Source organism: Protopterus annectens, chromosome 10.part0 (assembly GCF_019279795.1).
Source record: "Protopterus annectens isolate FY-2018-M chromosome 10.part0, PAN1.0, whole genome shotgun sequence".
NCBI classification, from domain to species: Eukaryota; Metazoa; Chordata; order Ceratodontiformes; family Protopteridae; genus Protopterus; species Protopterus annectens.
Genome location: NC_056744.1, coordinates 1,823,780,464 through 1,823,806,192, shown reverse-complemented (window position 1 = coordinate 1,823,806,192; position 25,729 = coordinate 1,823,780,464). Strand labels below are relative to the sequence as shown.

At 43.8% G+C, this 25,729-nt stretch overlaps 1 protein-coding gene across 4 annotated transcripts in view; it reads right to left on the bottom strand.

Moving 5' to 3' along the window:
- PFAS (phosphoribosylformylglycinamidine synthase) overlaps positions 1 to 25,729 on the bottom strand; it is a 517,919-nt gene that overhangs the window by 405,639 nt on the left and 86,551 nt on the right. For 3 of the 4 annotated variants that reach the window (XM_044086680.1, XM_044086677.1, XM_044086678.1), the window contains exons 2-6: positions 25,520 to 25,667; positions 23,589 to 23,724; positions 23,264 to 23,369; positions 16,885 to 17,074; positions 15,870 to 15,975 (exon numbers count right to left, since the gene is read on the bottom strand). In XM_044086680.1, coding sequence (XP_043942615.1) covers positions 15,870 to 15,975; positions 16,885 to 17,074; positions 23,264 to 23,369; positions 23,589 to 23,724; positions 25,520 to 25,655 — 674 coding nt within the window. In that variant the 5' untranslated portion in view covers positions 25,656 to 25,667. The remainder of the gene's footprint in view (positions 1 to 15,869; positions 15,976 to 16,884; positions 17,075 to 23,263; positions 23,370 to 23,588; positions 23,725 to 25,519; positions 25,668 to 25,729) is intronic. The other variant, XM_044086681.1, reaches the window with a different exon arrangement.

Below are 25,729 nucleotides of genomic sequence, written 5' to 3'. Positions count from 1 at the left end.
ATCCAAAGCAACCATGACAGCTTGGGCATCCTTCAGATCCAAAGCAACCATGACAACTTGGGACAGAATTAAAGGCAGAGATTTTTGAAGAGTTAGCATTCTCACTTTGGACACCAGTAGGTCTCAGATTCTTCCTTTCTAGGGACCAGAAACAGCTTTCTGCTGGAGTCGCTTATGGACCTCTGTGCCAACAGCTCTTGTACCTGAATCTCTCTCTCTCTCCTTTTGCTGTTCTTTTGTAATGGAGGGAAGCCTGAAGACTTCGACTGGGTTACAAAGTGCAGTCTGTATCCTGAGTTTATTAGATTTAGGAGACGTGTCCCAAGTCATTTTTTTTTTTCAGTTTTAATAGGAGAGGCAATCTACCCCCCTAGCTTTACTGGCGGGGAAAAGGTGAAGAGCAGGGCTAGGGTAGAATTTTCCAGTGGTGGGGCAGGGAATTGTTCTTGTAAGTCACAGATGCTCCTTGCTGAGTACTCTGGGACTGGGACCCAACAGGCCTGAACTTAAGGTTGGCTTACCACTTTCTGGTCTTTCTGCCATTGGTTTTAGTCCGACAGGAAAAATACACTTCTTTGCAGAAGAATTCATACTGAACCTATGCAGAAGGACCTGAAGAAAAAGCCTTTTACTCCACAATGGCTTTGCCCCCCTCCCCATCTACTTAAATACACTTTGAAAGGCTCCTCCAGACTCTGCTACACTTTGCTGTGAAGGAAAGGTTAGTTTGCTTTTATTTGTTGTATTTTAGGTTCATACTAGGCTATCTGCCCTAGGGCATTTATAAGCCTAGCCAGAGTGTGTGTGGCTTTCACCACCCCTTAGGATGAGAATACTATACCCATTAGTTTGCTGTGCCTCTGTCCAGCAGTGATACAGAGATGATTCCCGGGGTAAACCTACGATCTCCCATCCACTCGTCAAGATTTCTCTTGAACAGAGTCAGTGAGGGGCTCTGCCTCACATGGACTGGGATTCTGTTCCATAGTGTAGGGAGTCTCTGGGTGATGAATCTGTCCCTCCAGCACGTCCTATTTATATCCATGTTGAGGTTTAAGTCTCTTGCTCTCGTGGCTCTGGTGGATTTGGATATTTTGAGGTGGAACATGTCCATTAATTCCGGGTTGGACATGGCCTTGTATGTCAAGCACAGATCACCTCTGAGCAGACGGTATGAGACTGAATAGAGCTGGAGTTTCTTCAGTCGGGCATCGTATGACATATATTTGAGCCCTTTTATCCTTTTGGTGAGGAACTTTTGGGGTCTTTCCAACTGCTGCAGGTGTCGGGTAAGGTACATTCCGAATGGGGCATTGTACTCAATCATTGGTCTGATAAGTGAAGAGTACAAGGGTACAATGACCTCTCCTGATCTGGATGTGAATCCCTTCATGATCAGGTGGGCAATGTAGAAGGTCTTCCTAACCACTTTGGCAATGTGAGTGTCAAAAGAGAGGTTACTGTCAACTTGGGTCCCCAGGTCCCTGATAACTTCTTCCGTGTTTAATGGATTACCACCTATGTGGTAATTAGGGGTTACCTTGTTTTTCCCAAAGGGTATGACTATACATATTTTGGCATTTAGCTTAAGGCCATGGCTCTGGCACCAGTTATCCATTTCTATGAGACCTTTCTGGAGGATGTCTGTGTCTGATGGAGTGTCAATTATGGTGCCCAGTTTGCAGTCATCTGCAAATTTTGTCAGCCACAATCCCCCTATGTTTGCCTGCACTTCAGAAAAATAAATGCTGAACAAGAGGGGGCCCAGGACTGAGCCCTGTGGGACACCGCTCGTGACCGGAGTCTGACATGGCACCAGCAACTCTAACCCTGTGTGTTCTGTCCTTGAGCCAGTTTGCAACCCATCTTGTGACATATGGGGTTACATCTAAGCTGGTGAGCTTTTCTATGATGCCCGAGTGGGGTATTGTGTCGAACGCTTTTGCTAGGTCAAGGTAGGCTGTGTGAACTGCCTTACCCTCATCAATGGTTATTGCCTTTTTATATTTTGAATACTGTGGCTTGTTTTCTTTACCTTGTGTTTTACTTGCATTCTGCTTTAACTGCATATTAAAACTTCAAAAGAGACCACAGCTCTCTCTCTTCTGAGTCAGGCAGAAATTTTTTCCAACCGTCCCACCCAGTTACAGTTGTCTTGTTAAATACCACTGTCTTTCTTGTTGCCTGTCCCTTATGTTAATTTGACCATATATCTCATTTCCTCTCTGCTTTCACTGGCTTGTGTGAGTAATCACAAAATCATAATTTTTGAAATCACTCCCCTTCAACTATTTAAATTTATTGGCCATCCTACTGTATTCCATAGTACCAGAATACAAAAGTGACCACCCCTTTCAATCCATCTTGCTGTTTTAAAAATAGTAACTCTCTACTAAACCTTAACATTTTAAACAGGTACAACTTAAGTTACCTACTTCCACATCTAACTTCTCTAGTGCACACTGCAGGGTGCATTTTTTTTTTCATCTTACCTTTAAGCATCCCTGTGACTAGCACTTTCTCCAATACCTGCTGGAAAGCACTAGGAAGCTTTAAACTGATACAAGCACTCTAGTGTCCTTGTTAATAAGGAGAAATTAATCGTAGGCACTAAACAGCCTATAATTGCAAAGTACCTTGCTAAGGTACAGCTCCTATACTTTACAAAAAAAAAAAAACACCAAACCAGGCATGTCCAAGGGTCAGCTTCCAGTGATTTCTCCTGTCCACCTGGTGAATCTGGGCATACTGGGGCAATGCAGCAATTGCCTCATGTACACAGACAACCCTCTCCTCCTACCACCCAACACTACAACCTGTGAGAGATGCACTTACATAGCCAAAACGGAAGCAAAGTTCTCTCCACCCAAGATTGTGCTAGACACTCAAGGTCAACACCCACACTACACCTCAAGCAACACACAAGCCCTTCTAAACCCACACTACCAACGCCCACATATAGCAACACTAAATCCAACTGTAACCTGCCCAAGCAACAAGGACCTCTGAAGCTGAAATGCAAACAAACACCAAATCACAGTGTCACATAGCTCACAACACCAGTGTGCCACCCAGCAACAGCCCCTAAGGCAAGACAAGGTACCCAACACTTTAGTCATAGGTGACTCTATAATCCGGCACACTGATGTCCCACTCACCAGGGTGAACAAGGAGAAAATTACAGTGAGCTGCCTGTCTGGTGCCAGGATCCGCCACATAACTCATGCACTCAAGTCACTCCACAACAAGTACAAATATGACTCTGTCATTGTCCGTGTTGGAGTGAATGACTTGAGACATACCTCCCTGGACTACATGAAGAGAGACATGGAAGAGCTCTCGGATCATGTGGCCCAGGCAGGTATGACCCTAGCCCTGAGTAGCATCCTGCCTTCACCCAGAATGATACCACAATATAAGGATAAAATGACTGACTTCAACAATTGGCTAAGCTTATGGTGTCATTCAAAGGGGATCCAGTATCTGTCTGCCTGGGACGTCATGATCGACAGACCACGATACTTTGCCAGAGATGGTCTGCACCTGTCGTCCCTGGGATTCAGGTTAGGCTCTTGCCACCCCTATAGTGCCTTTTTTAGGCAAAATTCAAAGGACAAAACTACCACCGTAACAGGTACAAGCATGCAAAATCTGAAGATAATGCTACTCAATGCTAGAAGTCTAAACCTCAAAATGCACTCTCTCGAAGCACTCCTAAAAATGGAGAACATCGATATCTGTGCAGTAACTGAGACCTGGTTCAAGGCTCCAGAGAGCACCCCTGCAATACCAGGCTACAACTCTTACCACACTTCGGCCACCAAACCAGGACCGAAACACTAAAGGTGGAGGAGTGTCAATATTCACCAAGGATATTTACACCACCAGGCTAGTTGCCCAACACAATGTGTCTGAAATTCTCCAGGTGCAACTAACACTAGGTAAGACTGCAATCCAAATTGTAGCTTGCTACAGATCCCCCACCATGCCCCAAGATTCTCACTACACCTTTTTAAACATACTAGAAAATATTAAGATAAAATCACCTAGTATTAGGGTGTTTGGTTCTAACTACCGTGCCATTAACTAGGAAAACTACTAGTGTACCAACACCTTTGCCCAACGGTTCTTGGAATTCATAAATTCCAACGCCCTGGATCAGCTAATCCATAGTCCCACCAGGGGCTCCAATATCTTGGACCTTGTCATTACTAACATGGGAAATCGATGCTCCACACCTATGGTCACCCCCTCATCAGTCAGGTCTGACCATAAGCTAATCACCCTCAACATCCACATCCCACCCCTACCCCACAGTAAGGAAACCTCCATAAAAAACTTCTCCAAAGCCAACTTCATGCTACTCAAGTCAGAAGTGACAAACTTCATGACACCCATGCAGACAGGAACTGAAAGTTCAACTGCTGAATCCTGCACTAAGGCACTGTACGAGCACATCCACTCATGCATGAATCGTGCCATCCCAGATAGAACCAAGATGCTCTCATCCAAAAAAAGGAAGCCAATCTGGTGGTCCCCTGCCATAAACAAACTTTACAACAAAAGGAAGAAATGGTTGCATAAAAGAGGAAAATCCCAGGATGCAAAAAACTCCCTTACCAGCCTCAGTAAGAAACTGAGATCCCTCATAAAATCCTCCAAAGCTAGTTACGAAAATAAAATTACCAAAGATGGCAAAGACAACCACAAGGCTTTCTATAACTATGTCAAGAATCTAAATGGCAATGCTCAGATCTGTTCTGAGCTACAACAGAATGGCATTAAATATACTGATCCCAAGGATATTGCCAATATCCTGGCAGATCGATTCAGTGCCAACTTCACCCACCTCTCACCCCCTAAATGGCCCATCTCAATACTGGAAGATTGCCAAATTCCGGTAAGAACGGCCACACAGGTAAAAAAGCACACTCTCCAAAGTTAAGAATACAGCATCCATGGGACCAGATGACATCCCGGGCTGTGTACTACATGAACTACAATATTAACTGGCACCTCACCTAAGTGTCATATTTAATCATAGCCTCACCTTGGGTTTCGTGTCCACTGAGTGGCGCAGAGCTACAGTTATCCCACTCCACAAGGGGAGATCCACCTTGGATCCCGGAAACTACCATCCCATCAGTCTGACGAGCCTTATCTGCAAGGCCATGGAGCGTATTATCATGGAACTTATAAACAAAGACATTGGCAACCTTCAAACACTGGACCCCTCCCAGTTTGGGTTTGTGAAGGGCCGATCTTGTCTCCTGAACCTGACTGACTCCTTCGAATCAGTCTCCAGAGCCATGGACAAGGGTAAGGTGGTCCACACAGCCTATCTAGACCTTGCCAAGGCCTTTGACACCATCCCCCACTCTGGAATCATAGATAAACTTACTAAGCTGGGCATTAATCCCTACGTCACCCAATGGGTTGCAAACTGGCTTACTGATAGAACCCACACTGTAAAAGTAGCCGGCTCCAAATCCTGCTCCAGACAAGTGACAAGTGGAGTACCTCAGGGTTCAGTCCTGGGACCGCTCTTGTTTGCATCTACTTCTCTGAAGTACAGGCCAACACTAAGGGACTCTGGCTAACAAAGTTTTCAGATTACTGCAAACTGGGAGCCATTATTGAATCCCCAAATTATGTGGATACTCTACAAAAGGGCCTTACAGAAGCAGATGCTTGGTGCCAGAGCCATGGGCTCAAGCTCAATGCCAAGAAATGTATATCCCCTTTGGGAAAAAACATGTACCCGTGAATTACCATATAGGTGGCAGTACACTAAACACAAAGTGTGATAAGAGACTTAGGGACACAGGTGGACAGTTGTCTCACCTTCGATAACCATATCGCCACAACAGTCAGGAAATCCTTCCATGTGGCACACCTCATCACTAAGGGATTTTCATCCAGAAAAAAGGAGGTAATTGTCTCACTGTACTCCTCCCTCATTAGACCCATTATAGAATACAATGCCCAGTTTGGTATGTACTTCTCAAGACATCTGCAACAACTGGAAAGGCCGCAGAAATACCTCACTAAAAGAATTACAGGCCTAAAGCAGATGCCCTACGCTGACAGCCTTAAAAAAACTCCAGCTATACTCTGCCGCATATCGTCTACTCAGAGGCGATCTCTGCTCAACAATACAAGGCCATGTCAAACCCAGAGCTGTTGGACAAGCTCTGAGGGATTGGGATTTCTTTGTGTAGCCACACGCTCCAGGGATCTAAACCTTGTCATCACAATAAACAAAACATGCTGGAGGGATAGGTTCCTAACCCAGAGACTCCCCAGACTCTGAAATAGATTGCCCATACATGTCAAGCAGAGTGCCTCTTTGGCCCTCTTCAAAAGGAACCTTGATGATTGGATGGGAGAAAGGAAATTCACCCCGGGGATCACATCAGTTGCCCTGCTAGACAGGAGTCCAGGGAAGTAAATAGTGTGGGAAGAAATAACCAGGGAATTGTTATGGCTAGGCTTGTATAGGCCCTAGGGCTGATAGCCTAGTACCAACCTATGAAGTTAGGGTTCAAAGAGGAAATCCTTGTCTAAAGGAACATCGAAAATTTCTGTTTTAATTTGCATTAGAAGAGGCTGTTCTCTTAGCCAAATGTGGCATCTAACCACCGACTCCAAGGCTTCAAAGTCACAGCTGAGAGACAGAGAGAGAGAGAGACAGACAGACAGACAGACAGACAGAGAGAGATTTGCCACGTACAACACTGAAAGAAAAGGAATTGGTTTGAGCTCAAGAACATCAAGAAACAGTATAAATATTTTCTTGGACTAGGGATATTCCTGAACGTCCATGCTGAAGAACTCTAGTTTTACGAAATGATATACAAAAGAAAGATCCACAGGTGGTAAGGCTGAATATCAAGCATATCACTTGACTCGGAGGTAGTACAGGAGTTTGTAGAAAGCTGATCAACATGCAGCCAACTGGTCCTCATATGAGCCAAAAGAATCAGAAGACTCCTGTTACAAGGGTCCCGTTTATTTATTATTATTTTTGTTTTTAACAGGAGAGATTCCTGGGGAACTCCATGAGCTCCTCTGCAAGCCTGAGTAAGTCCTGTGGGTCAGCCTGAGAAAAATAGGGACCCCAACAGGCTGTGGCCAGGGCAGGCTTTTATGTCTTCAATGGCTTAGGCCTTAATATAGCTGTGTCATCGGGTATCTGTGTCTCAGGTCAAGGGTTGATGGTCATGACCTGAATCCTCTCCTCTGGTATCTCCTCATGGACATAGATGCGGGGGATTATACCCTACCTCTTAGTAATGAGGATCTGGAAATCAGAAGAAATGCCTGCCAAGCAACTCCAGTCCCATCTGAAGCCAGGGGTAACTTGTCCCAAGTGGCTGACAGCACTGAAACATGGTAGCCTCAGAAGGGTTCTCATCAGAGGCCTCAGCAATGTGCGAGTTGTCAGGAGGGGGCTGTGAAGTGCCACACCCCCTTCAACTACTTCAAGCCTGGCAGGGCTGACACAGACAGAAGGTCTTGCCTGGTTCTTTAGCAGTTTTGTCTTTGGGATGCTTCTTCCCTTAAGAAAAGAAACTGACCAAGGTAGCGACAGACACCACAGCCAGGGTGCGACATGGATGCTCTCTATGTACTTTGGCAGAGGCTCAGTTCACTACATCCAGCAGTCTGACTATTAAAACAAGCACACTGGGGACAAAAGAGCAGAAATCTCAGGGGGGGGGGGGTTTGCTTTCCACACTCCTAAACACACACTAGATCTTCCTTGACATCTAACAAATTTACAGCAACACAACAAAGTACATTTCCCTAGGGGGTACTTAGGCTTGCGAGTCTTTGGTTTCAGACCGACAGACATACTTAGACACACTGGTACTTCAAACTCTGACAGCAAGAAAGAACTGAGTAAGAGACACCATCCAACAACCCATTATATCTCAACACCCTGGCATCTGAAGGAAGAGCCTGGGTGAAGGGGAAAAGTCTCTGGTGTTTGGGCTGGCCTTGGCTTCCAAAAGGCAGGAAATCCCAAAAGTAATCACTGCAATGGTGAAGCACAATGAACATCACATTATGACAGTGAGGGTTAGCACCAGACATCAGAGAAGATCCAGTGATGGGGCGTGATGAGGTGGGTTTGTACCAAACATTAGAGAACACAAAATAATGAGGTAGGTTTGTAACAGATGTCATACAACACAGAATGATGAGGTATGTAGCACAGATCAGATACCAAAAAGTGAGGGGGAAGCCATATTGTAGGAGGGCCTGTAACAGAGAACGGATATTAGATAGTTATGAAGGTGTACTTGACATCAGACCATGAAGCACTGTAGGGAGCTCAATTACTGGCTCTGATATGCTGCCTAAAGGACAAAAGGAAAAAGGAAGGCATACATTGTCATTTGAAAAAAAATAACTGAAATCAGGACAGAGAGGGCAGAGCATGAGGATATGTTTGACAACTAGTTCAATTTTATCCAAGGGGAGGACACACTATTTTCACTGTCACAATGACCAATGCATGCATGTTTATTGATTATTTATTATTATTAATTTATTTATTTGCATTTGTTGACTGGGAGTGTCCGACTGGACGTAGGTCCATTTTCAGCGGAGGTCCGGGGAAAAAAGCTCCACAGTTAAAATAGACAGTAGTTACATTGGATGACATAGCGATTAACAATTTGATTAACATAGCAATTAATTACAAACATATTTACAGATGAAGAACATAGTACATCAGTAGACAACTAGAATCTTTATCTGCAAAGTGCATAACAGACATTAACAAATGTTACAATAAGAAGTTCCTGCTGTATAATAAGTACTGGCTTATGGGCATCTGAGCTTGCTATAATCAAGGTAGTTAGTGGAGTGGAAAGAAAGGTAGTGGTTGGATGGGGTGGGTGATATTAGAGTGGGAGTTGCAAGGGCATAGCCAGCATGTTTTTAGGTGCGCTTTTAGTAAAGTTTTGAAGTGGGTGCATGTAATGCATTTCTGCATAAAGTGGTGCAGTTTTAAGTTGGTGAACAGTTTAATGCTTGTACTAGGCAGAAAGTGGAGGGCAAAGACAGGGAGAAAAAAAGAATGGATGACAAAACATAAAACAGAGAGGAAATAGAGTGCAAAATCTGTGTATATGGGTAGACTGGTCAGCCTTCAGCCTCTTTTCATTAGGATGCCATTCATTGAAGTACAGTACAGTAATGGGGGTTGTATCTGGGCTAGTACCAGTGAGATACAATCAGAACCAAGCCCACAGTACAGTACTAAGGGTTCTGATCAGATCAGACCAGTACCAGTGAGATACAATCACAACTTAGCTTGCAGTACAGTACAGTACTAGGGGGTTCTGATCAGACCAGTACCACCAAGATACAAATCGGAACAAAGCCCACAGTACAGTACAATGGAGTTTTGGATCACAACAATACCACGAAGTTACAATCAGAATTAAACCTGCAGTACAGTAGTAGAGTTTCTGGATCAGATCAGTACCAGTGAGGTACAATCAGAATAAATCCTGTAGTACTGTACAAGGTTCATAGGTAGGTACTAGGCTATCTGCCTAAAGGCATTTATAAGCCTAGCCAGAATGTGTTGGCTTTTGCCGGCCCCTTAGATTAGTTCCCTGTGCCTCTGTCCAGCAGAGCCACTGAAGTGATCCCCAAGGAAAACTTTCTGTTTCCCATTCACTTGTTAAGGTTTCTTTTGAAGAGTGTTAGCGAGGAGCTCTGCCTAATGTAGATTGGGATCTTGTTCCAAAGCATGGGAAGTCTCTGGGACAGGAATCTATCCCTCCAGCACATCCTATTTATTGTTGTGGTGAGGTTTAGATCCCTAGAGCATGTGGCTCGAGGGGATAAGCTTTTCTTTAGGTGGAACATGTCCATCAATTCTGGGTTGGACATGGCCTTGTATGACAGGCAGAGATCACATCTGAGTAGGCGGTATGCAACCAAGTACAGCTCGAGTTTCTTAAGTCGAGCTGCATAGGGCATCTGTTTGAGGCCAGTGATCCTCTTGGTGAGGTACTTCTGTGGTACAATGACCTCTTTTGATCTGGATGCGAACCCTTTTGTGATTAGGTGGGCCACATAGAAGGATTTTCTAACCACTCTGGCAATGTGATTATCAAAGGTGAGATTACTATCTACTTGGGTCCCCAGATCCCTTATTACATCTTCCATATTTAGGAGACTGCCACCTATGTGGTAGTTTGTGGGTACTTCGTTTTTTCCAAAGGGGATGACTATGCACTTTTTGGCATTTAGCTTGAGGCCATGACTTTGACACCAGGTATCTGTCTCAGTGATACCCTTTTGGAGGATGTTTGTGCCAGCCGGAGAGTCAATTATAGCCCATAGTTTGCAGTCGTCCACGAACTTGCTCAGCCATAGTCCTCCTGTGCTTGCCTGTACCTCTGAGAAGTATATGCTGAACAGGAGGGGTCCTAGGGCTGAGCCCTGGGGAATGCCACCTGTAACCGGTTTAGAGTCAGACCTAGCTCCTGCAACTCTCACCATATGGGCTCTGTCCGTGAGCCAGTTGGCAACCCATCTTGTGACGTAGAGGTTTACGTTCAGGCTGGTGAGCTTGTCTATAATACCAGAATGGGGAATGGTGTTGAAGGCCTTAGCGAGGTCTAGGTAGGCTGCGTGTACAACCTTTTGCTCGTCTATAGCCTTGGTAACTGTCTCAAAGAAGTCCACCCGGTTTAGGAGACATCATATGCCCTTAAAGCTGAACCGGGTAGGGTCCAGTGTTTGGAGGTTCCCAAGGTCTCTGTTAATTTGTTCCATCATGATGCGCTCCATAGCCTTGCAGACCAAGCTAGTCAGGCTTATAGGGCGATAGTTCCCGGGATCTGTTGTGGCTCCACCTTTGTGGAGCAGAATAACCGTTGCTGTGCTCCACTCTATGGGTACGTAGCCTGTGGAGAGGCTGAGTTTGAACAGTGTGTTTAGGTGAGAGGTTAACTAGTCTTTGAGCTCGTGTAGGACACAGCCTGGGACACTGTCCAGTCCTATTGATGCTGTGTTTTTGGCTTTGGAGAGGGATGTTTTAACCTGAGTGTCTGTGATTTCAGGGACTCTACATTATTCTGGTATGGTTATGGGCCCTTTTGGGGGTGAGAGGGGGTGAAGTTTGCACTGAACCTGTCTGCCAGGATGTTGGCGATATCGGTCGAGTGTATTTTGTGCCATTCTGCACTGACCGAGCAGATCTGAGCATTGCCACTTAGATTCTTGACATAGCTAAAGAATGCCTTGTGGTTATCTTTGGAGTCCTTGGCAATTTTTCTTTCAAAGCTCGCCTTGGATGATTTTATGAGGGATCGTAGTTTCTTGCTGATACTGATCAGGGATGTTTTCCCTTCTTGGGACTTTACTCTTTTCTGTACTAGTTTCCTCCTTCTATTGTATAGCTTGTTTATGGCAGGAGTCCACCAGACTGGTTTCCTTTTCTTGGAGGAGTGTGTCTTGGTTTTGCTTGGGATGGCACGATCCATGCATTTTTGTAGGTGCCCATAGAATGCATTAATAAAGGATTTTGCAGCTTGGACAGCGTTATCCTTCAGCATGGGGGCTTTGAAACTTTCCACCTCGATCTTAAGTAATGTGAAGTTTGCTTTTGAAAAGTTTTTCACGGTGGTTTTCTTGTCCAAGGGTGGGGGGCAGAATGTGGATATCCTAAGTGATTTGTTTATGGTCAGATCTAACCAGGGAGGGGTTGACCTCTGGTGTGGAAAACTGGTCACCCATGTTGATGACCAGAGTCCAATATGTTGTCACCTCTGGTGGAAGTGTTGACAATTTGAACCAGGGCGTTTGAGTTTATAAATTCTAGGAAATGTTGGGCAAGGGAGTTAGTACTCTAGTAGTTCTCCCAGTTAATGTTTGGGTAATTGAAATCACCCAATATTAGGGTGTTTGGTAGGACCTTTATGTTTCCCAGTGTTTCCAGAAATGCGGAATGGGGGTCCTGGGACATGGAGGGTGATCTGTAGCAAGCTACAATTTGAATTGCAGTTTTTCCCATTGTTAGTTGCAAGTGGATGATCTCTGAAGCATCGTGTTGTGCCACTAACCTTGAGGTGTGGGGGTATCCTTGATGAATATGGATATGCCCCCGCCTTTTGTATTTCGGCTTGGGATCTGTGGCCGAAATGTATGGTATGAGTTGTAGCCTGGTAGTGCTGGGGTGCTCTCTGGAGCATTAAACCAGGTTTTGTTATTGCACATATATAGATTTTCTCCATACTGAGGAGTGCCTCGAGTGTGTGCATTTTGAGGTTTAGACTTCTGGCACTGAGTAGCATTACCCTCAGTTTTTTGTTACTTGTGCTATTTACGGTGGTGGGTTTGTCTTTTGAGCCTTGCCTAAAAAAGGCACTATGGGGGTGTCAAGAGCCTTGGCCAGTATTCAAAAGCCTAAGGGTGACAAGTGCAAGCAGTCTCTAGTGAAGCAGCGTGGCTTGTCGAGCATGTCATCCCAGGCGGACAGACACTGGATCCCCTTTTAATGACACCAGAAACTTAGCCAATTGTTGAAATCGAGAATTTTTTCTTTATACCGTGGTATAATTCTTGGTGAGGGCAGGATGCTACTCAGGGTCAGGGTCATACCGGCCTGGGCTACGTGATCAGAGAGCTCTTCCATGTCTCTTTTCATGTAGTCCAGGGAAGTACATCTCAGGTCATTCACACCAACATGGACAATGACAGAGTTATATTTGTACTTGTTCTGGAGTGACCCGAGTGCTTGTGTTATGTGGCGGATCCTGGCACCTGACAGGCAAACTAACAGTAACCTTCTCCTTATTCAGCTTAGCAAGTGGGACGTCAGTGTGCCTGACTATAGATTCACCTATTACTAGTATGTTGGGTGTTATTTTGCCTTAAGGGCTGTGATTGCATGGGACACTGGTTTTGTGAAGTATGTGTTTCATGGTTTGTGTTGGGGGGTGGAGGTTGCTTGGATGTTTGCTTTGGAGGGCTCTGGTTTTGCAGATTTTTATTTAGAGCCTCCAAGTATGTTTTTGCGTATTTATGTGTGTTTTTTGCCGGTGCTGGTTTAATGGGTCTATGTGAGACTGGTGGTGTGATGCCAGTATTTCCCTTCTCCTCTTGACTGTCTGATCCAGTCTTGGAGTGAGAGAGCTTAGCCTCCAGTTTGGCTGTATAATTGCATCTCTCGCATGTATTAGTGTTTGGTGGTAGGAGGAGGGGGTTGTCTGTGTACATGAGGCAGTTGTAACATTGCCTGAAAATGCCCAGATTCACCAGTTGGACTGGAGAGTACACCTGAAACTACCCTTTGGACATGCCTGGATAGGTACAGTGAACTGTTTTACTGGATGGCTGGTAAGGTTGAATAGAGAGCCTTGTCCTTCTCTACAGTATAGGAGGGTTTAGTGCTAGGGTTTATAAGTGCTTGCTATAAGTTTTGAGCAAGTGCCGGGGCTGAGAAATGAATGGCTTGAGTGCTTAAGTTGAAAGTCTGTCTAGTTCCAAGGGAAAAATTGAAGAGGAGACTTTGTGGAGCTGGGAATAGTTTTACCCTAGCTAAGCGCAAAACCGGGCAAATATGATATTTATAGCATGGAAATGAAAGAGATAGAAATTAGTCCAAAATGGCCAACAAACTACTAATTTCTGGGCTGAAAGGGTTTCTGGATCAGACCAGTATCAGTGAGATACAATCAGAACAAGCAGTATACTGCTGGGGTTTGTGTCTGGGCTATTAACAGTGAGATACAAACCAGAACTAAGCAGTACACTAATGGCAGTTGTGATCAGACCAGTACCACCCAGATACAAGCAGAATGAATCCTGCAGTACACTGCTGGAGTTTATGTCTGGGCTAGTACCAGTGAAGCACAATCAGAACTTAGCCTGCAGGCCAGCACTAGAGTTTCTGTATCTCGCTGGTACTGGTCTGAATCAAAATTAAAACTGCAGTACAGTACTACGGTTTTCAGATAACACCAATACCAACTAGATATAATCAGAACTAATCCTATATAGTACAGTACTAGGGTTTCCAGAACAGACCAGCACTAAGCCCACTGTACAGTACTGGAGTTTCTGACCAGGACAGTACCAATGAAAGACAAATAGATCTAATTCTGTACCAAAAATAAACAAACAATCAGAACCAGTCTTGCAATACAGTACTAAAAAAATACTAGTCAGAGATCTCAGGCCAGTACTCAGGAAATGGCCACCCAGAACTAAGCCAGCAAAAGAGTGCTGGAGTATCTGACTGCAAGTGTAACAGGAGAGGGTGAGATGTGGTTCAGATGGGAAAATGGAGGTGTACAAATGCAGTTTCTGTTCACAGATGGGGGGGGGGGTTTCCAGGCATAATACACATTCAATAAAAGGCAAAATTCTCATGAAGTTGCCATAGTCCGAGGACTACGGCAGAGAGGAAGGTAATGACAAGTACTAGCAGGGTCAATACAGAACATTAGGGGTTGCAACTGCCTTAAGCAGCACAACGGCATCTGATTACGAGATAGTCCACATCAGGCATGGGTTTGATAACACAACAAAGCACTACACTGGACACTAAAGGTTGAGTAAAACATCACGTGTACAACAGCCAGGTCAGGTCACTGCACCACACAAGAGACTGGGCTACAAAATGGCTCATAAAAATGTTCTGTGGGACACCAATGACAATGCACCTCACAAGGTTTAGGAAAAAGAACCGTACAACACCAAGGTGATCGCGCCACAAGTGTTTGGTTAGTACAGAAGGATCAGAAGCAAGTTCTGCACAACACCAAGGTCACTGCATCAACTGCGGTGGTGGTGCTGCGGTAGCGTTGTCGCCTCACAGTTAGACGTTGCCCGTTCGATTCTCAGTTAGAGCGTCTACTGTGTGGCGGCATGCGTGAATGGGCGTTCCTTCATTGAAGGTTATGCGTTAGGCCCGGCAAGCCAGCACGTAAAACTCTACTGCCAATCATTAGTGGACTGGAGTTCCGCTGTGGCGACCCCTAACCGGGAAAAGCCAAAAGACACACACACACCAAGGTCACTGCATTACACAAGTGTCTGGCCAGTGCCAAGGGTCAAGTAAAAGAATTTCTATATCACACCAAGGTCACCGCATCACAATGAGGTTTTGGCCCATATATGGGGCAGCAAAATTCATTTCCAATGATAATGAGGTCAGTGCCACATCCTGGAGTTTGCGACCACGACTAAATTATTATAGAAATGAATGTTGACACATATTAAAATTAAAAATCAGTCCCTTAGTGACATGTTACAATACACCACCAAACCTGACGGCAAAACTAGGCAACAAAATCACTTACCATGAATTACAACACCTGCATCAAGAAAGAGACCCAGATAGAGGACAAAAAAAGTAACAAAAACATAAAGCTAATTACATCTATTTTTGGGAAATTAACTTAGTTTAATCAAATCCTGACAAACTTGCATCTACTGAGACAGTAGAAGTGAAGCCCTCAATCTCAGTGTTGGATGTACGTCATTTCTCAGCATTCATATGCCTGCTACAAAGAAATGTCAATCTAACTCAGGGACAGCACTGAAACTGAATATACTGATGAAACAGACAGCACTGTTAAAAAAAATGGCTAAAACAGGAATTTGTTGAGTCCCAGGATAATAATTTGCTCTGCATTTTTTAATATCAGTTTGAAACCAACCGTGAAATTCAGTTTCAGGAAACTGCAGTGTTGTTTCTGCTGCTGGTTCTTTGGGGAACACATTGCTGACACTTAAAACTCAAACAATTTTCATGCTGCACAATCCCTCCGACTTGAACACTGAGAAATAAGACGCATGATGTTTACCAGTAGTTGTCACAATGCCCTCACCTGTTTGACTGGGCCAGGTCAAAACACTCGACACTGGTTGGATTTCTCTGCACCTTCTGAAACAATGATGTGTAATAATTCAAATCCCAGTCGTCAAACGCCAAACCTGCAGTGTAAGGAAACCCAGACTGATACAATCAGGAAATAACAGACAACCAAGAGATGCAAAAACTACAGAATAAGGCAATCAAGAAATAAACTACAGTTGCAAACAATAACCAATGAAAAGAAATTAAATTAATTCAGAACTAGATCAAAACTGAAACAAAAATAAATCAGACAAAAAAAGAAAGCAGAGATCCAGAAAAAGACAGTAAAGAAAAGTAGAAGGCAGGCTGGAAGTCACAACAAAGCATAACAGCAAAAACTACACATCTTGTAGGTTCATAGCTTCATAGGTTCATAAATTAGTACTAGGCTAACTGCCCTTGTGAGCCATTTTAAGTCTAGCCAATTATCCCTTGTGAGACTCAAACCCTGCACCTTGTGTTTGTAAGGCAAGCACCTTAACCATCAGTAAAGTATTTAAGCAATTTCATTTTTAAGTGAAAGTGAATTGTGAGGGAAACATGGTGGGTATGTGCACCCCTTCCTCATTAAAGTAAGATACTTGAACGCTGCTGCTTGCAGTGTTTCTCAAAACACAAGCAAGTGCTCTGTCAGGCCAGGCGAGCCCCCATCTTTTGTAATTTTTCAGCTCTACTTGTAATTCTTTAAAGTGATTAAAAGTAAAAGCAGATGTGCTTCACAAAGTCTGAATGAGTCACTGCCATCAAGAAATCTCAAGTATTACAGCCCAGCTGCCACTAATCAAAAACAAACTAAAGTAACACTCAGCAATAGCTTCTAGGCAGATGAGTTCTGCTTATGTAGTTATTTGAGACGGGCCTAGGCAGAAGAGTTCTGCTTGCACTACTATTTGAGGCAGACCTCAGTGTGAATATACTTGTGGAGTAATTTCACATCATACAAATGCTGGTGTGTTAAACGTTATGAGACAGACAGGCAGATTTACCCAGCTCCTTGTTTGCCTTCTCTAAAGCACTTTTTCCACCGCTGAGGATGTCCACTTCATACACATTCTCTGGCAGGACAGCTACATCGAAGCTTTCAATTGGCTGCTGGTAGCAGCACTCAGTCATTCGATCATAAAGCGATGTGACAATCTTCTCCTTTTCGCTAGACAGGGTGCTGGGGTCAGCAAACTAGAACAGGAAGGGGAGAAGACAGGAGAAAGTTATCCTCAAGAATCTAAAGGCTACTTTTACCATCCAGCTACATACTCAGTGTGTGCCACTTACTTTTCTCTACACTTTAGTTGGGTAATTCCTTGGCAATCGTGCATATTCCATGCTGCAACTGTTCAGTGCTTGTATGACTTACAGAAATAGTAATGCTGCCAATGGAATTACTCAAAAGTCTGATGCTCATCTAAAATTACTGGATTACCTACATCATTCTTTTCAGAGACAGACTGTATATGGAGCAAGTGAGATTATCGCATTCGTACCACTATTTTTCTGCCAAGCCCTACTGTGTTAACATGTCCAGCACCACCATTTTGCTGGCACAGACAAGTATTTTTCAAAATAAACATCTATATATTTAGTAACAGAAAAATTAAAAATCTCATCATCTGGTATGTTCTTAACCTATGACCATCAGTTTAACTTCAGGCCTTGGTATAACTGCTGTATTGTCAACATATAGCCACTCTCACAAAGTAAAGAGTAGCAGAGGAAGGTTCTAGAGATAAAACTGCAGAGAATAAACTTTCTGAAGACTTGGTATAACTGAAAAGTAGTTAAATATTTGTATGGCCTCGGAACGAACAGGTCTGAATAAACTCATGGCAATCTTTTAAGACAACATCGTTCACAGCAGATCTTCTTCTTCTTTCGGCTTTTCCCAGTTAGGGGTCGCCACAGTGGATCACCTGTCTACTCATGTCTGGCAGAGGAGTTTTACAGTGTCCAGTTGCCAGCCCGGTGCCCAACCTTCCACAGAAGCACACACATGCACACACTCCCACCAAGGGCCAATGTAGAGTGTCCAATCCACCTACAGCATGTCTTTGGGATGTGGGAGGAAACCGTAGCCCCCGGAGGAAACCCACGCGACCACAGGGAGGACATGTAGACTCTGCACAGAAGGCACCCCAGCCGAGGATCGAACCAGAGAACTTCTTGCTGTGAGGTGGCAATGCTAACCACTGCACCACTGTGACCGCCCTCACGTCCACAGCACAGCAGATATCTTTCATAAAAACAGTGATTTGAGATCTCCACAGATCTGAGCTTAAGTTTGCTCAGGAGCTTTCTGGAAAGAATGGTAACAATACCTTTCGCCAACCAAGTAACTGCAGTCTGCCACCCCCACAGAGACTGGAAACATAGGAGGCTGATAGGCTACTGTGCTATTTAACACCCCCACCCCACTGATTCCATTCTTTTCCACTCGCTATGTCTCTCACCTCCTCAGGCCACATAGGCCTCCTTCTCTAACTAACGGATTTCTTTCAAAACCCTTTTTCTTTTGCTATTCAAACACCATCGCTGATTACTTTCCTCACCTCTTGCTGTCCATTATCACTCCACCATGTCCGAAAAGTTTCTATGGTTTACTATTCATATGCAAGTCTATTCCCTTCCTTATAATGTGGACAGCAGCCTTGTCACCATCTATCACAGATACAGTGACCATTACTACAGTCTTGGCTCCCTTAGATTTGCTTAACACTATATCCAGCAGCTGGTTTCTGTTGGTGCAATCACTGGCACATCAAGTAAACCTTAGTTTGTTACTGCTACATCGTCATTTTACATCTCAGTCCTTCATGCTGCCATGCTCTGATGACCTGCTAGGAATTTAAGGGCTTTCGTGTTTCTTATGCATTTCAGGTTCTCATCATGCTTTTGGTAGCATCTGGTGATCTGTGGACAGTATCTGTCCAGCAGAAATCTCCTTGGTCTCACCTGAGCCTGACTGCTGATGCATTAACATCACCTCCATCCATGGTTCTAGCATCACCTCCATCCATGGTTCTATCACCTCCATCAATACCTCTAGCATCACCTCCATCAATACCTCTAGCATCACCTCCATCCATAACTATCAGCTCACATTTCATCAGTCCCTTAACTAAACCTGCTGCTCCTGCATATGTCCTGTCCCTCCCACTCCCTCCCATCTACCTTATACCCAAGAGGTGCTGCATCCCACTCCCACTTCTCGTCTGCCAATGTTTCCAATATCCTGCCAGATCTGCAACTACCTGCAGCTCCTGTGATGAAAGAAATGCCCAAGTGATGGGTTTGTCCTTTTGCTAGCGACGCTGCAGCACTTGAGCAGATATCAACGGTCAAGAAAGGCGTCAACACAAAAACATTTCAACAATTCGTCTCTATCAGACTGTAAAAACATTTCAACAATTCGTCTCTATCAGACTGTAAAAACATTTCAACAATTCGTGTCTATCAGACTGTAAAAACATTTCAACAATTCGTCTCTATCAGACTGTAAAAACATTTCAACAATTCGTGTCTATCAGACTGTAAAAAACATTTCAACAATTCGTGTCTATCAGACGGTCGTATTTTTATTTGCTTGTCAACTCTTTTTGCCTGCTAAAAGTCAAATGAAGCACACAGAATTGCTGGGTGGTTAGACTCCTTTAGTCTAAATGAGATGGTGATTAACCTGCCTTACCTTACATCACTACACTAGCAAAAATGGAAGGCCTATAATAAAGAACAGCAGAAAAAATTCTTTTGAAGATCAAAAATAAGTTCCTTTCCCACATCCTGTCTGCACGCTGTCCTCCCTGATCAGAGCTCCCAGTGTCTGCACGCTGTCCTCCCTGATCAGAGCTCCCAGTGTCTGCACGCTGTCCTCCCTGATCAGAGCTCCCAGTGTCTGCACGCTGTCCTCCTGATCAGAGCTCCCAGTGTCTGCACGCTGTCCTCCCTGATCAGAGCTCCCAGTGTCTGCACGCTGTCCTCCTGATCAGAGCTCCCAGTGTCTGCACGCTGTCCTCCCTGATCAGAGCTCCCAGTGTCTGCACGCTGTCCTCCCTGATCAGAGCTCCCAGTGTCTGCACGCTGTCCTCCCTGATCAGAGCTCCCAGTGTCTGCACGCTGTCCTCCCTGATCAGAGCTCCCAGTGTCTGCACGCTGTCCTCCCTGATCAGAGCTCCCAGTGTCAGCCTGCTGTCCTCCCTGATCAGAGCTCCCAGTGTCAGCCTGCTATCCTCCCGGATCAGAGCTCCCCTGTGTCTGCCTGCTGCCCTCCCTGATCATGACTTCCTGTGTCGGCACGCTGTCCTCCCTGATCACGACTCCCCGTGTCGGCACGCTGTCCTCCCTGATCACGACTCCCTGTGTCGGCACGCTGTCCTCCCTGATCACGACTCCCTGTGTCGGCACGCTGTCCTCCCTGATCACGACTCCCTGTGTCGGCACGCTGTCCTCCTTGATCAAGACTCCCTGTGTTGGCACGCTGTCCTTCCTGATCAAGACTCCCTGTGTCTGCATGTTGTACTCTCTGGCACCCCAAAAAAGCTAAGATAGGTGAACTGCTTTGCCTCTTCTCCACAAAAGATTAACAATCAAAAGCAATCAATTTTAACATAATGTACTCCTTAAAGGCATACAAGAATTTAACATTGAACCAAGAGGCACCTTATGCCATTTGTTTTCAAAAGTGCTAATGTAATAATTTAAAATGTACCAACACATTAAATTAATACTTTACTATAACAACATCTGTGAAAATCTTTTTTTCTATAGCTGTTGCCTGTCTTCTTAATAAATATACATTAATATAAGATTTTTGTCTACAGTTATAAACATTTTAGTCTGATGAAATACTACGTTTATTATAGTTTAATAAGCATTTGATCCCAAAACATCTCTGAAAAGAGTCTCAGGACCATCTTGCTTATCTGGTTAACAAACATACATTGCCTATCAATTATCAATTATTCCAAAAGGCCCTTATGCCCAGCTGAGAAAACTTAACTGACTAAAATTCAGGAATCTTCTCCAAGCTGTCAGTTTATCTATAATACACCAAAGTCATCTGCTGTTGCTTTTTCTATTTACAATGTAACAAGGAAAGTAGTTATTTCAAAACTTTACTCCACATCTTAGTATAACATCCCTCACTGGTTACCTACCTTAATAACGATACCACCTGAAGCAGTCCATAAGATTCCATCACACTCTCTGTTGCAACTTATATCATCAATTACTTACTTTTAGTAAGGTGTGACGATGTGAAGTGTGGTCAGCTATGCCAGAAGTAGGACAGTGGATGTGCAACACATGCTAGCACACCTAGCTGAACTTTTGTAAATAATTATATGTCATTTGTATGTCAACCTGATTTGTACAGATGCTGATGTTGAACATTTTATTTGTAAAGCTGTTTGTGTTAAAACTATACCAACAATGTGCTCTCCTGTACAGAAAAAGAAATATACATGTATTATTGTAACTGTTTAAATATATATATATGCTCCAACAGAGAATACTGGAAGAGAAGAGGTTAATCTCAAACTTTGAAAATAGTTTGAAATTAAATTACCTGGCTTGGGCCAAAAAAATGTATATCACAGTTCTCAATGCAGTCAGATACAAAAAGTCTGTACTAGGAAGCTTCCTGCACTGTCACTGGGGTGAACTAATTTCTACTATGGAAGGGTGGAGGTTTGAATTATGACATACAGGTGTTGCAGCAGATCTTAGCAAGGTGTGTGTCTGTGTGTGTTACTGATAGATATGTGCTAAATCCTGACAGCTTCTAGCCAATGAGGGAAAGGATGGGAACCAGAAGTCAGATGGCCTGATGTATGTGATATCAATCTGTAAGCAATCACTAAAAATATTTTAATACTAGCTGAAACTGAAGTTGGAACCTGATGTAGAAGGATCTCTAACCCACTTCATCGTGCCTTGCTCTAGTAAGTGACCAGGGAATAATAATTCTTTTCATCAGTCAGGAAAATATAGTGATATTAGTTAAGTGCTGTTTTCTGTATCTGTGTGAATCTATTAATCTGTGTTATTTTTAATATTTTCTGTGACTGAAACTCTGGTGTTTACTGTAAATAGATATTTAGTATTTTCATGTTCTTTTCTTATTATTAAATAATTTTCTGTGACTGAAACTCTGGTGTTTACTGTAAATAGATATTTAGTATTTTCATGCTCTTTTCTTATTATTAAATATATTTGAACTTTTCACTGTGGCTGGTCCTTTAAAGAATATTTTAAACTTTGAGAGGATGTATATACGTTTGGTGACAGCTCTGGCTGCTCCTGAAAGCCTTGCTGTGGGTCAAACTACCATTCGTATTAATTTCACTCAGTATAAGTGGGTACCCTCGCAAGAGCCTTAGAGTAGCTGGCACTTAAGTGTCTGCTGGCAGTGTAACCACCTTATAGTCTGGGAAGACAGGGACATTGTAAATATGTGCCAGCCTTTTCCAGGTGTGTGTGTGTGTGTGTGTGTGTGTGTGTGTGTGTGTGTGTGTGTGTGTGTGTGTGTGTGTGTGTGTGAGAGAGAGAGTGAGTGAGAGAGTGAGAGAGTGAGTGAGTGAGTGAGTGAGTGAGTGAGTGAGTGAGTGAGTGAGTGAGTGAGTGAGTGAGTGTGTGTGTGTGTGTGTGTGTGTGTGTGTGTGTGTGTGTGTGTGTGTGTGTGTGTGTGTGTGTGTGAAAATCAAATCTCAAACAGTGCGTGTATCAGCTGCTTGGAGCAGGGGCATGAAGCACTGGTTTCACAGACGGAGAGTGGTGGAGAAGTTGGCTTGGACACTCAGCTGAGGTCTCAACTCTATAGCTGTGCCAGTGGGAGTCTTACTGGGGACCTGGAGGGAGACGGAGAAAACCAGATCCCAGACTGTGTGTTCCCTGTGTCCTCTTAAGGGGAATTGTGCTTGATGCAGAAAGCTGCATCTGGAAATATTGGGTGTATCCATTTCTGTTATAAGTGAATGTCCCTCTCCAGTGCCAGTGGTGAAGATTCAGGTTCCTTAATTACTGGCCCAGAGTGGAGACATCACATAATGTACTACCCTAAGCATTCCACAAAGACGCATCCCACACCCTGCTACAATATTTATTCACAAGGGACATCCCTTATAACTCTGATTATGTCATATCACCCAGGTCTAATGATCACCATACACAATATGTTACAAACATGCTGCACTGTATTTCTGTCCTGTACCATGACATCACCAAGGACTTACCTTAATCAAGCATCTCCCTGAGCATTACAGACAGTCCTGTCTGACCCAATTACCAAGTACCTATTTAATACAGCAATGTCCTAAGTATCCTACACAAGCCTATTCCACATATGGTTGTAAATTCCCATCACCAAGGGCCTACCTTAATAAGGTATCGCTTTGAGCGCTCAACACGATCAACCAAGTTCATTCCAATGGAACGGCAAATGGATACTGCATTGGTTGAGGAAGCTGTAGAGAAGTTCAGTCTGAGGAAAGAGGAGAAACAAGTCAGATGAACATTTTAGTAAATGCAACATCTATAAACTGTAACCAGGAATATCCCTATCTCTGAGCCTACAATTCTTTTTTTAACAAAAGTAAAATACAGTGATAAGCAAAGTACACATTCACACAGATGGGAATTTTAGAAAGGAGTTCTACCCTGTATCCAATAAACATCCTTGTCAACAGTGCACAATCCATACCTTGGACCAATCTCCACCAGCAGCTCTCCATCTGCAGGGGACAGGAAGGATGTAGACGAAATGCCTTTGAGGTCAAAAGGGGAGCTAAACAGCCACTGCAGTCTTTGTATTTCATCAGAATTTGGCTGGTCTGGCCCTATCAGATCAAGGAAGGGAGAGAGAAAACAGTCAGGCACAGTACGTCAGTCATACCAACCTGCAATTAGGCACAGTACGTCAGTAACACTAACCTGCAATTAGGCACAGTGCATCAGTAATACCAACCTGCAATTAGGCACAGTACGTCAGTAATATCAACCTGTAATTAGGCACAGTAAATCAGTCATACCAACCTGCAATTAGGCACAGTACGTCAGTAACACTAACCTGCAATTAGGCACAGTGCATCAGTAATACCAACCTGCAATTAGGCACAGTACGTCAGTAATATCAACCTGTAATTAGGCACAGTAAATCAGTCATACCAACCTGCAATTAGGCACAGTACGTCAGTAATATCAACCTGTAATTAGGCACAGTAAATCAGTCATACCAACCTGCAATTAGGCACAGTACGTCAGTAACACTAACCTGCAATTAGGCACAGTGCGTCAGTAACACTAACCTGCAATTAGGCACAGTACGTCAGTAATATCAACCTGTAATTAGGCACAGTAAATCAGTCATACCAACCTGCAATTAGGCACAGTACGTCAGTAACACTAACCTGCAATTAGGCACAGTGCGTCAGTAACACTAACCTGCAATTAGGCACAGTACGCCAGGAATACCAACCTGCAATTAGGCACAGGACATCAGTAATACCAACCTGCAGTAACATAGGATTTGTCACCCCGCTCTAACTCCCTTTTCTTCCAGTTGCCTGTTTTACCAGTCATTATGTCTAACCTGTCACAGTGCTTTGCCCATGGTGTGGAAAGAGATTACCTTCATATATACACACTTGGCTGCCTGCCAGGCCCTTCTATAAAGCACTAATTACCACAGCAATGTTCCTGGGTATTGCTACAGGTTTCTGGCAACCACTTATTCTCTTTGTCTATAAATACTGAGCAGAATTACTAATTCAGCAGACTTTTAGCGTCATCTGCTTGCTTCCCATCCATTTCTTCTTACCTTTCCAGTTATCACAGTTTGCTGACTTATGCATTTCCTGTCTTCACTAAATTTGTGCTCCTCTATTTTGTTTAGCAATGGCCTATCCCCCCTCAAATACTGAGGGTATCCAGAAATCCTATCAATGAAAGTTTGGAACACTGCTCCCCAAGGAAAAAAAAAAACTCCTGTTTTACATGGCTGATAGAAATACACCTTCACTTAAATGCTTTGTGTCTAACAAATCAGAAATTCCTAAGTGAGCAAATAACTGACAGCAAAGCCAAAAGACAGCAAGGCTTTCAGGAGGGCAAGTACTGTCCTCATCAAGGCTGCACTTGCATCTGCAGAACAGGTTTTAGCTGAGACACAAAATGTCAACTAAAACCCACTGAATTATAATTTATTGACTGAAAAAGAGTGCTGAAACAGTACCCCCTCTTCCCCCAAGATCCAGTTAAAACCCATTTCAAAGTTCTGATGTGATCAAGTGGGTTTTATTTGACATTCAGTGCATCAACTAAAGCCTGTCTGGACGTTAACCAGCTGGTACACCATACTGCATTCACCTGGTCGGCTGAGTCTGCTTTGGATTTTTCCAATAGCTGTGACAGCTACATCACTCTTGCTTAATCTGAACCATGTCCCTCTGGCTGGTCGAGTCAACAGCACCGCTACACGGTCAGTCAGGTCCCAAACACATAAAAGTCAGCTGTGAAATTATTTACCTCCGCTGATGACACTGCATAAACACATACCCACGGCACTGTGAAAACATCCTGCCAGTTCAGTGAGCTGTAGCCAGTTGATGTGAAAAAAAAAAAAAAAGCCCTTACCTGACCAGTTCACGTTGTAACAAATTTCTACAACAATGCTGCTTATGACGCCCGGCTTGCAACTACCAGACTGTATGTGACTGTAAAGTGTTGCTGACGGAGTTGTGGGTCTTTGGAAAAAATGCAGGACAACCATTTTAAAACTGACCTGCAAAACACAAGAGCAGGATTTCCCTTCAGTGCATTTCCAACCTTAAATATTATCATAAA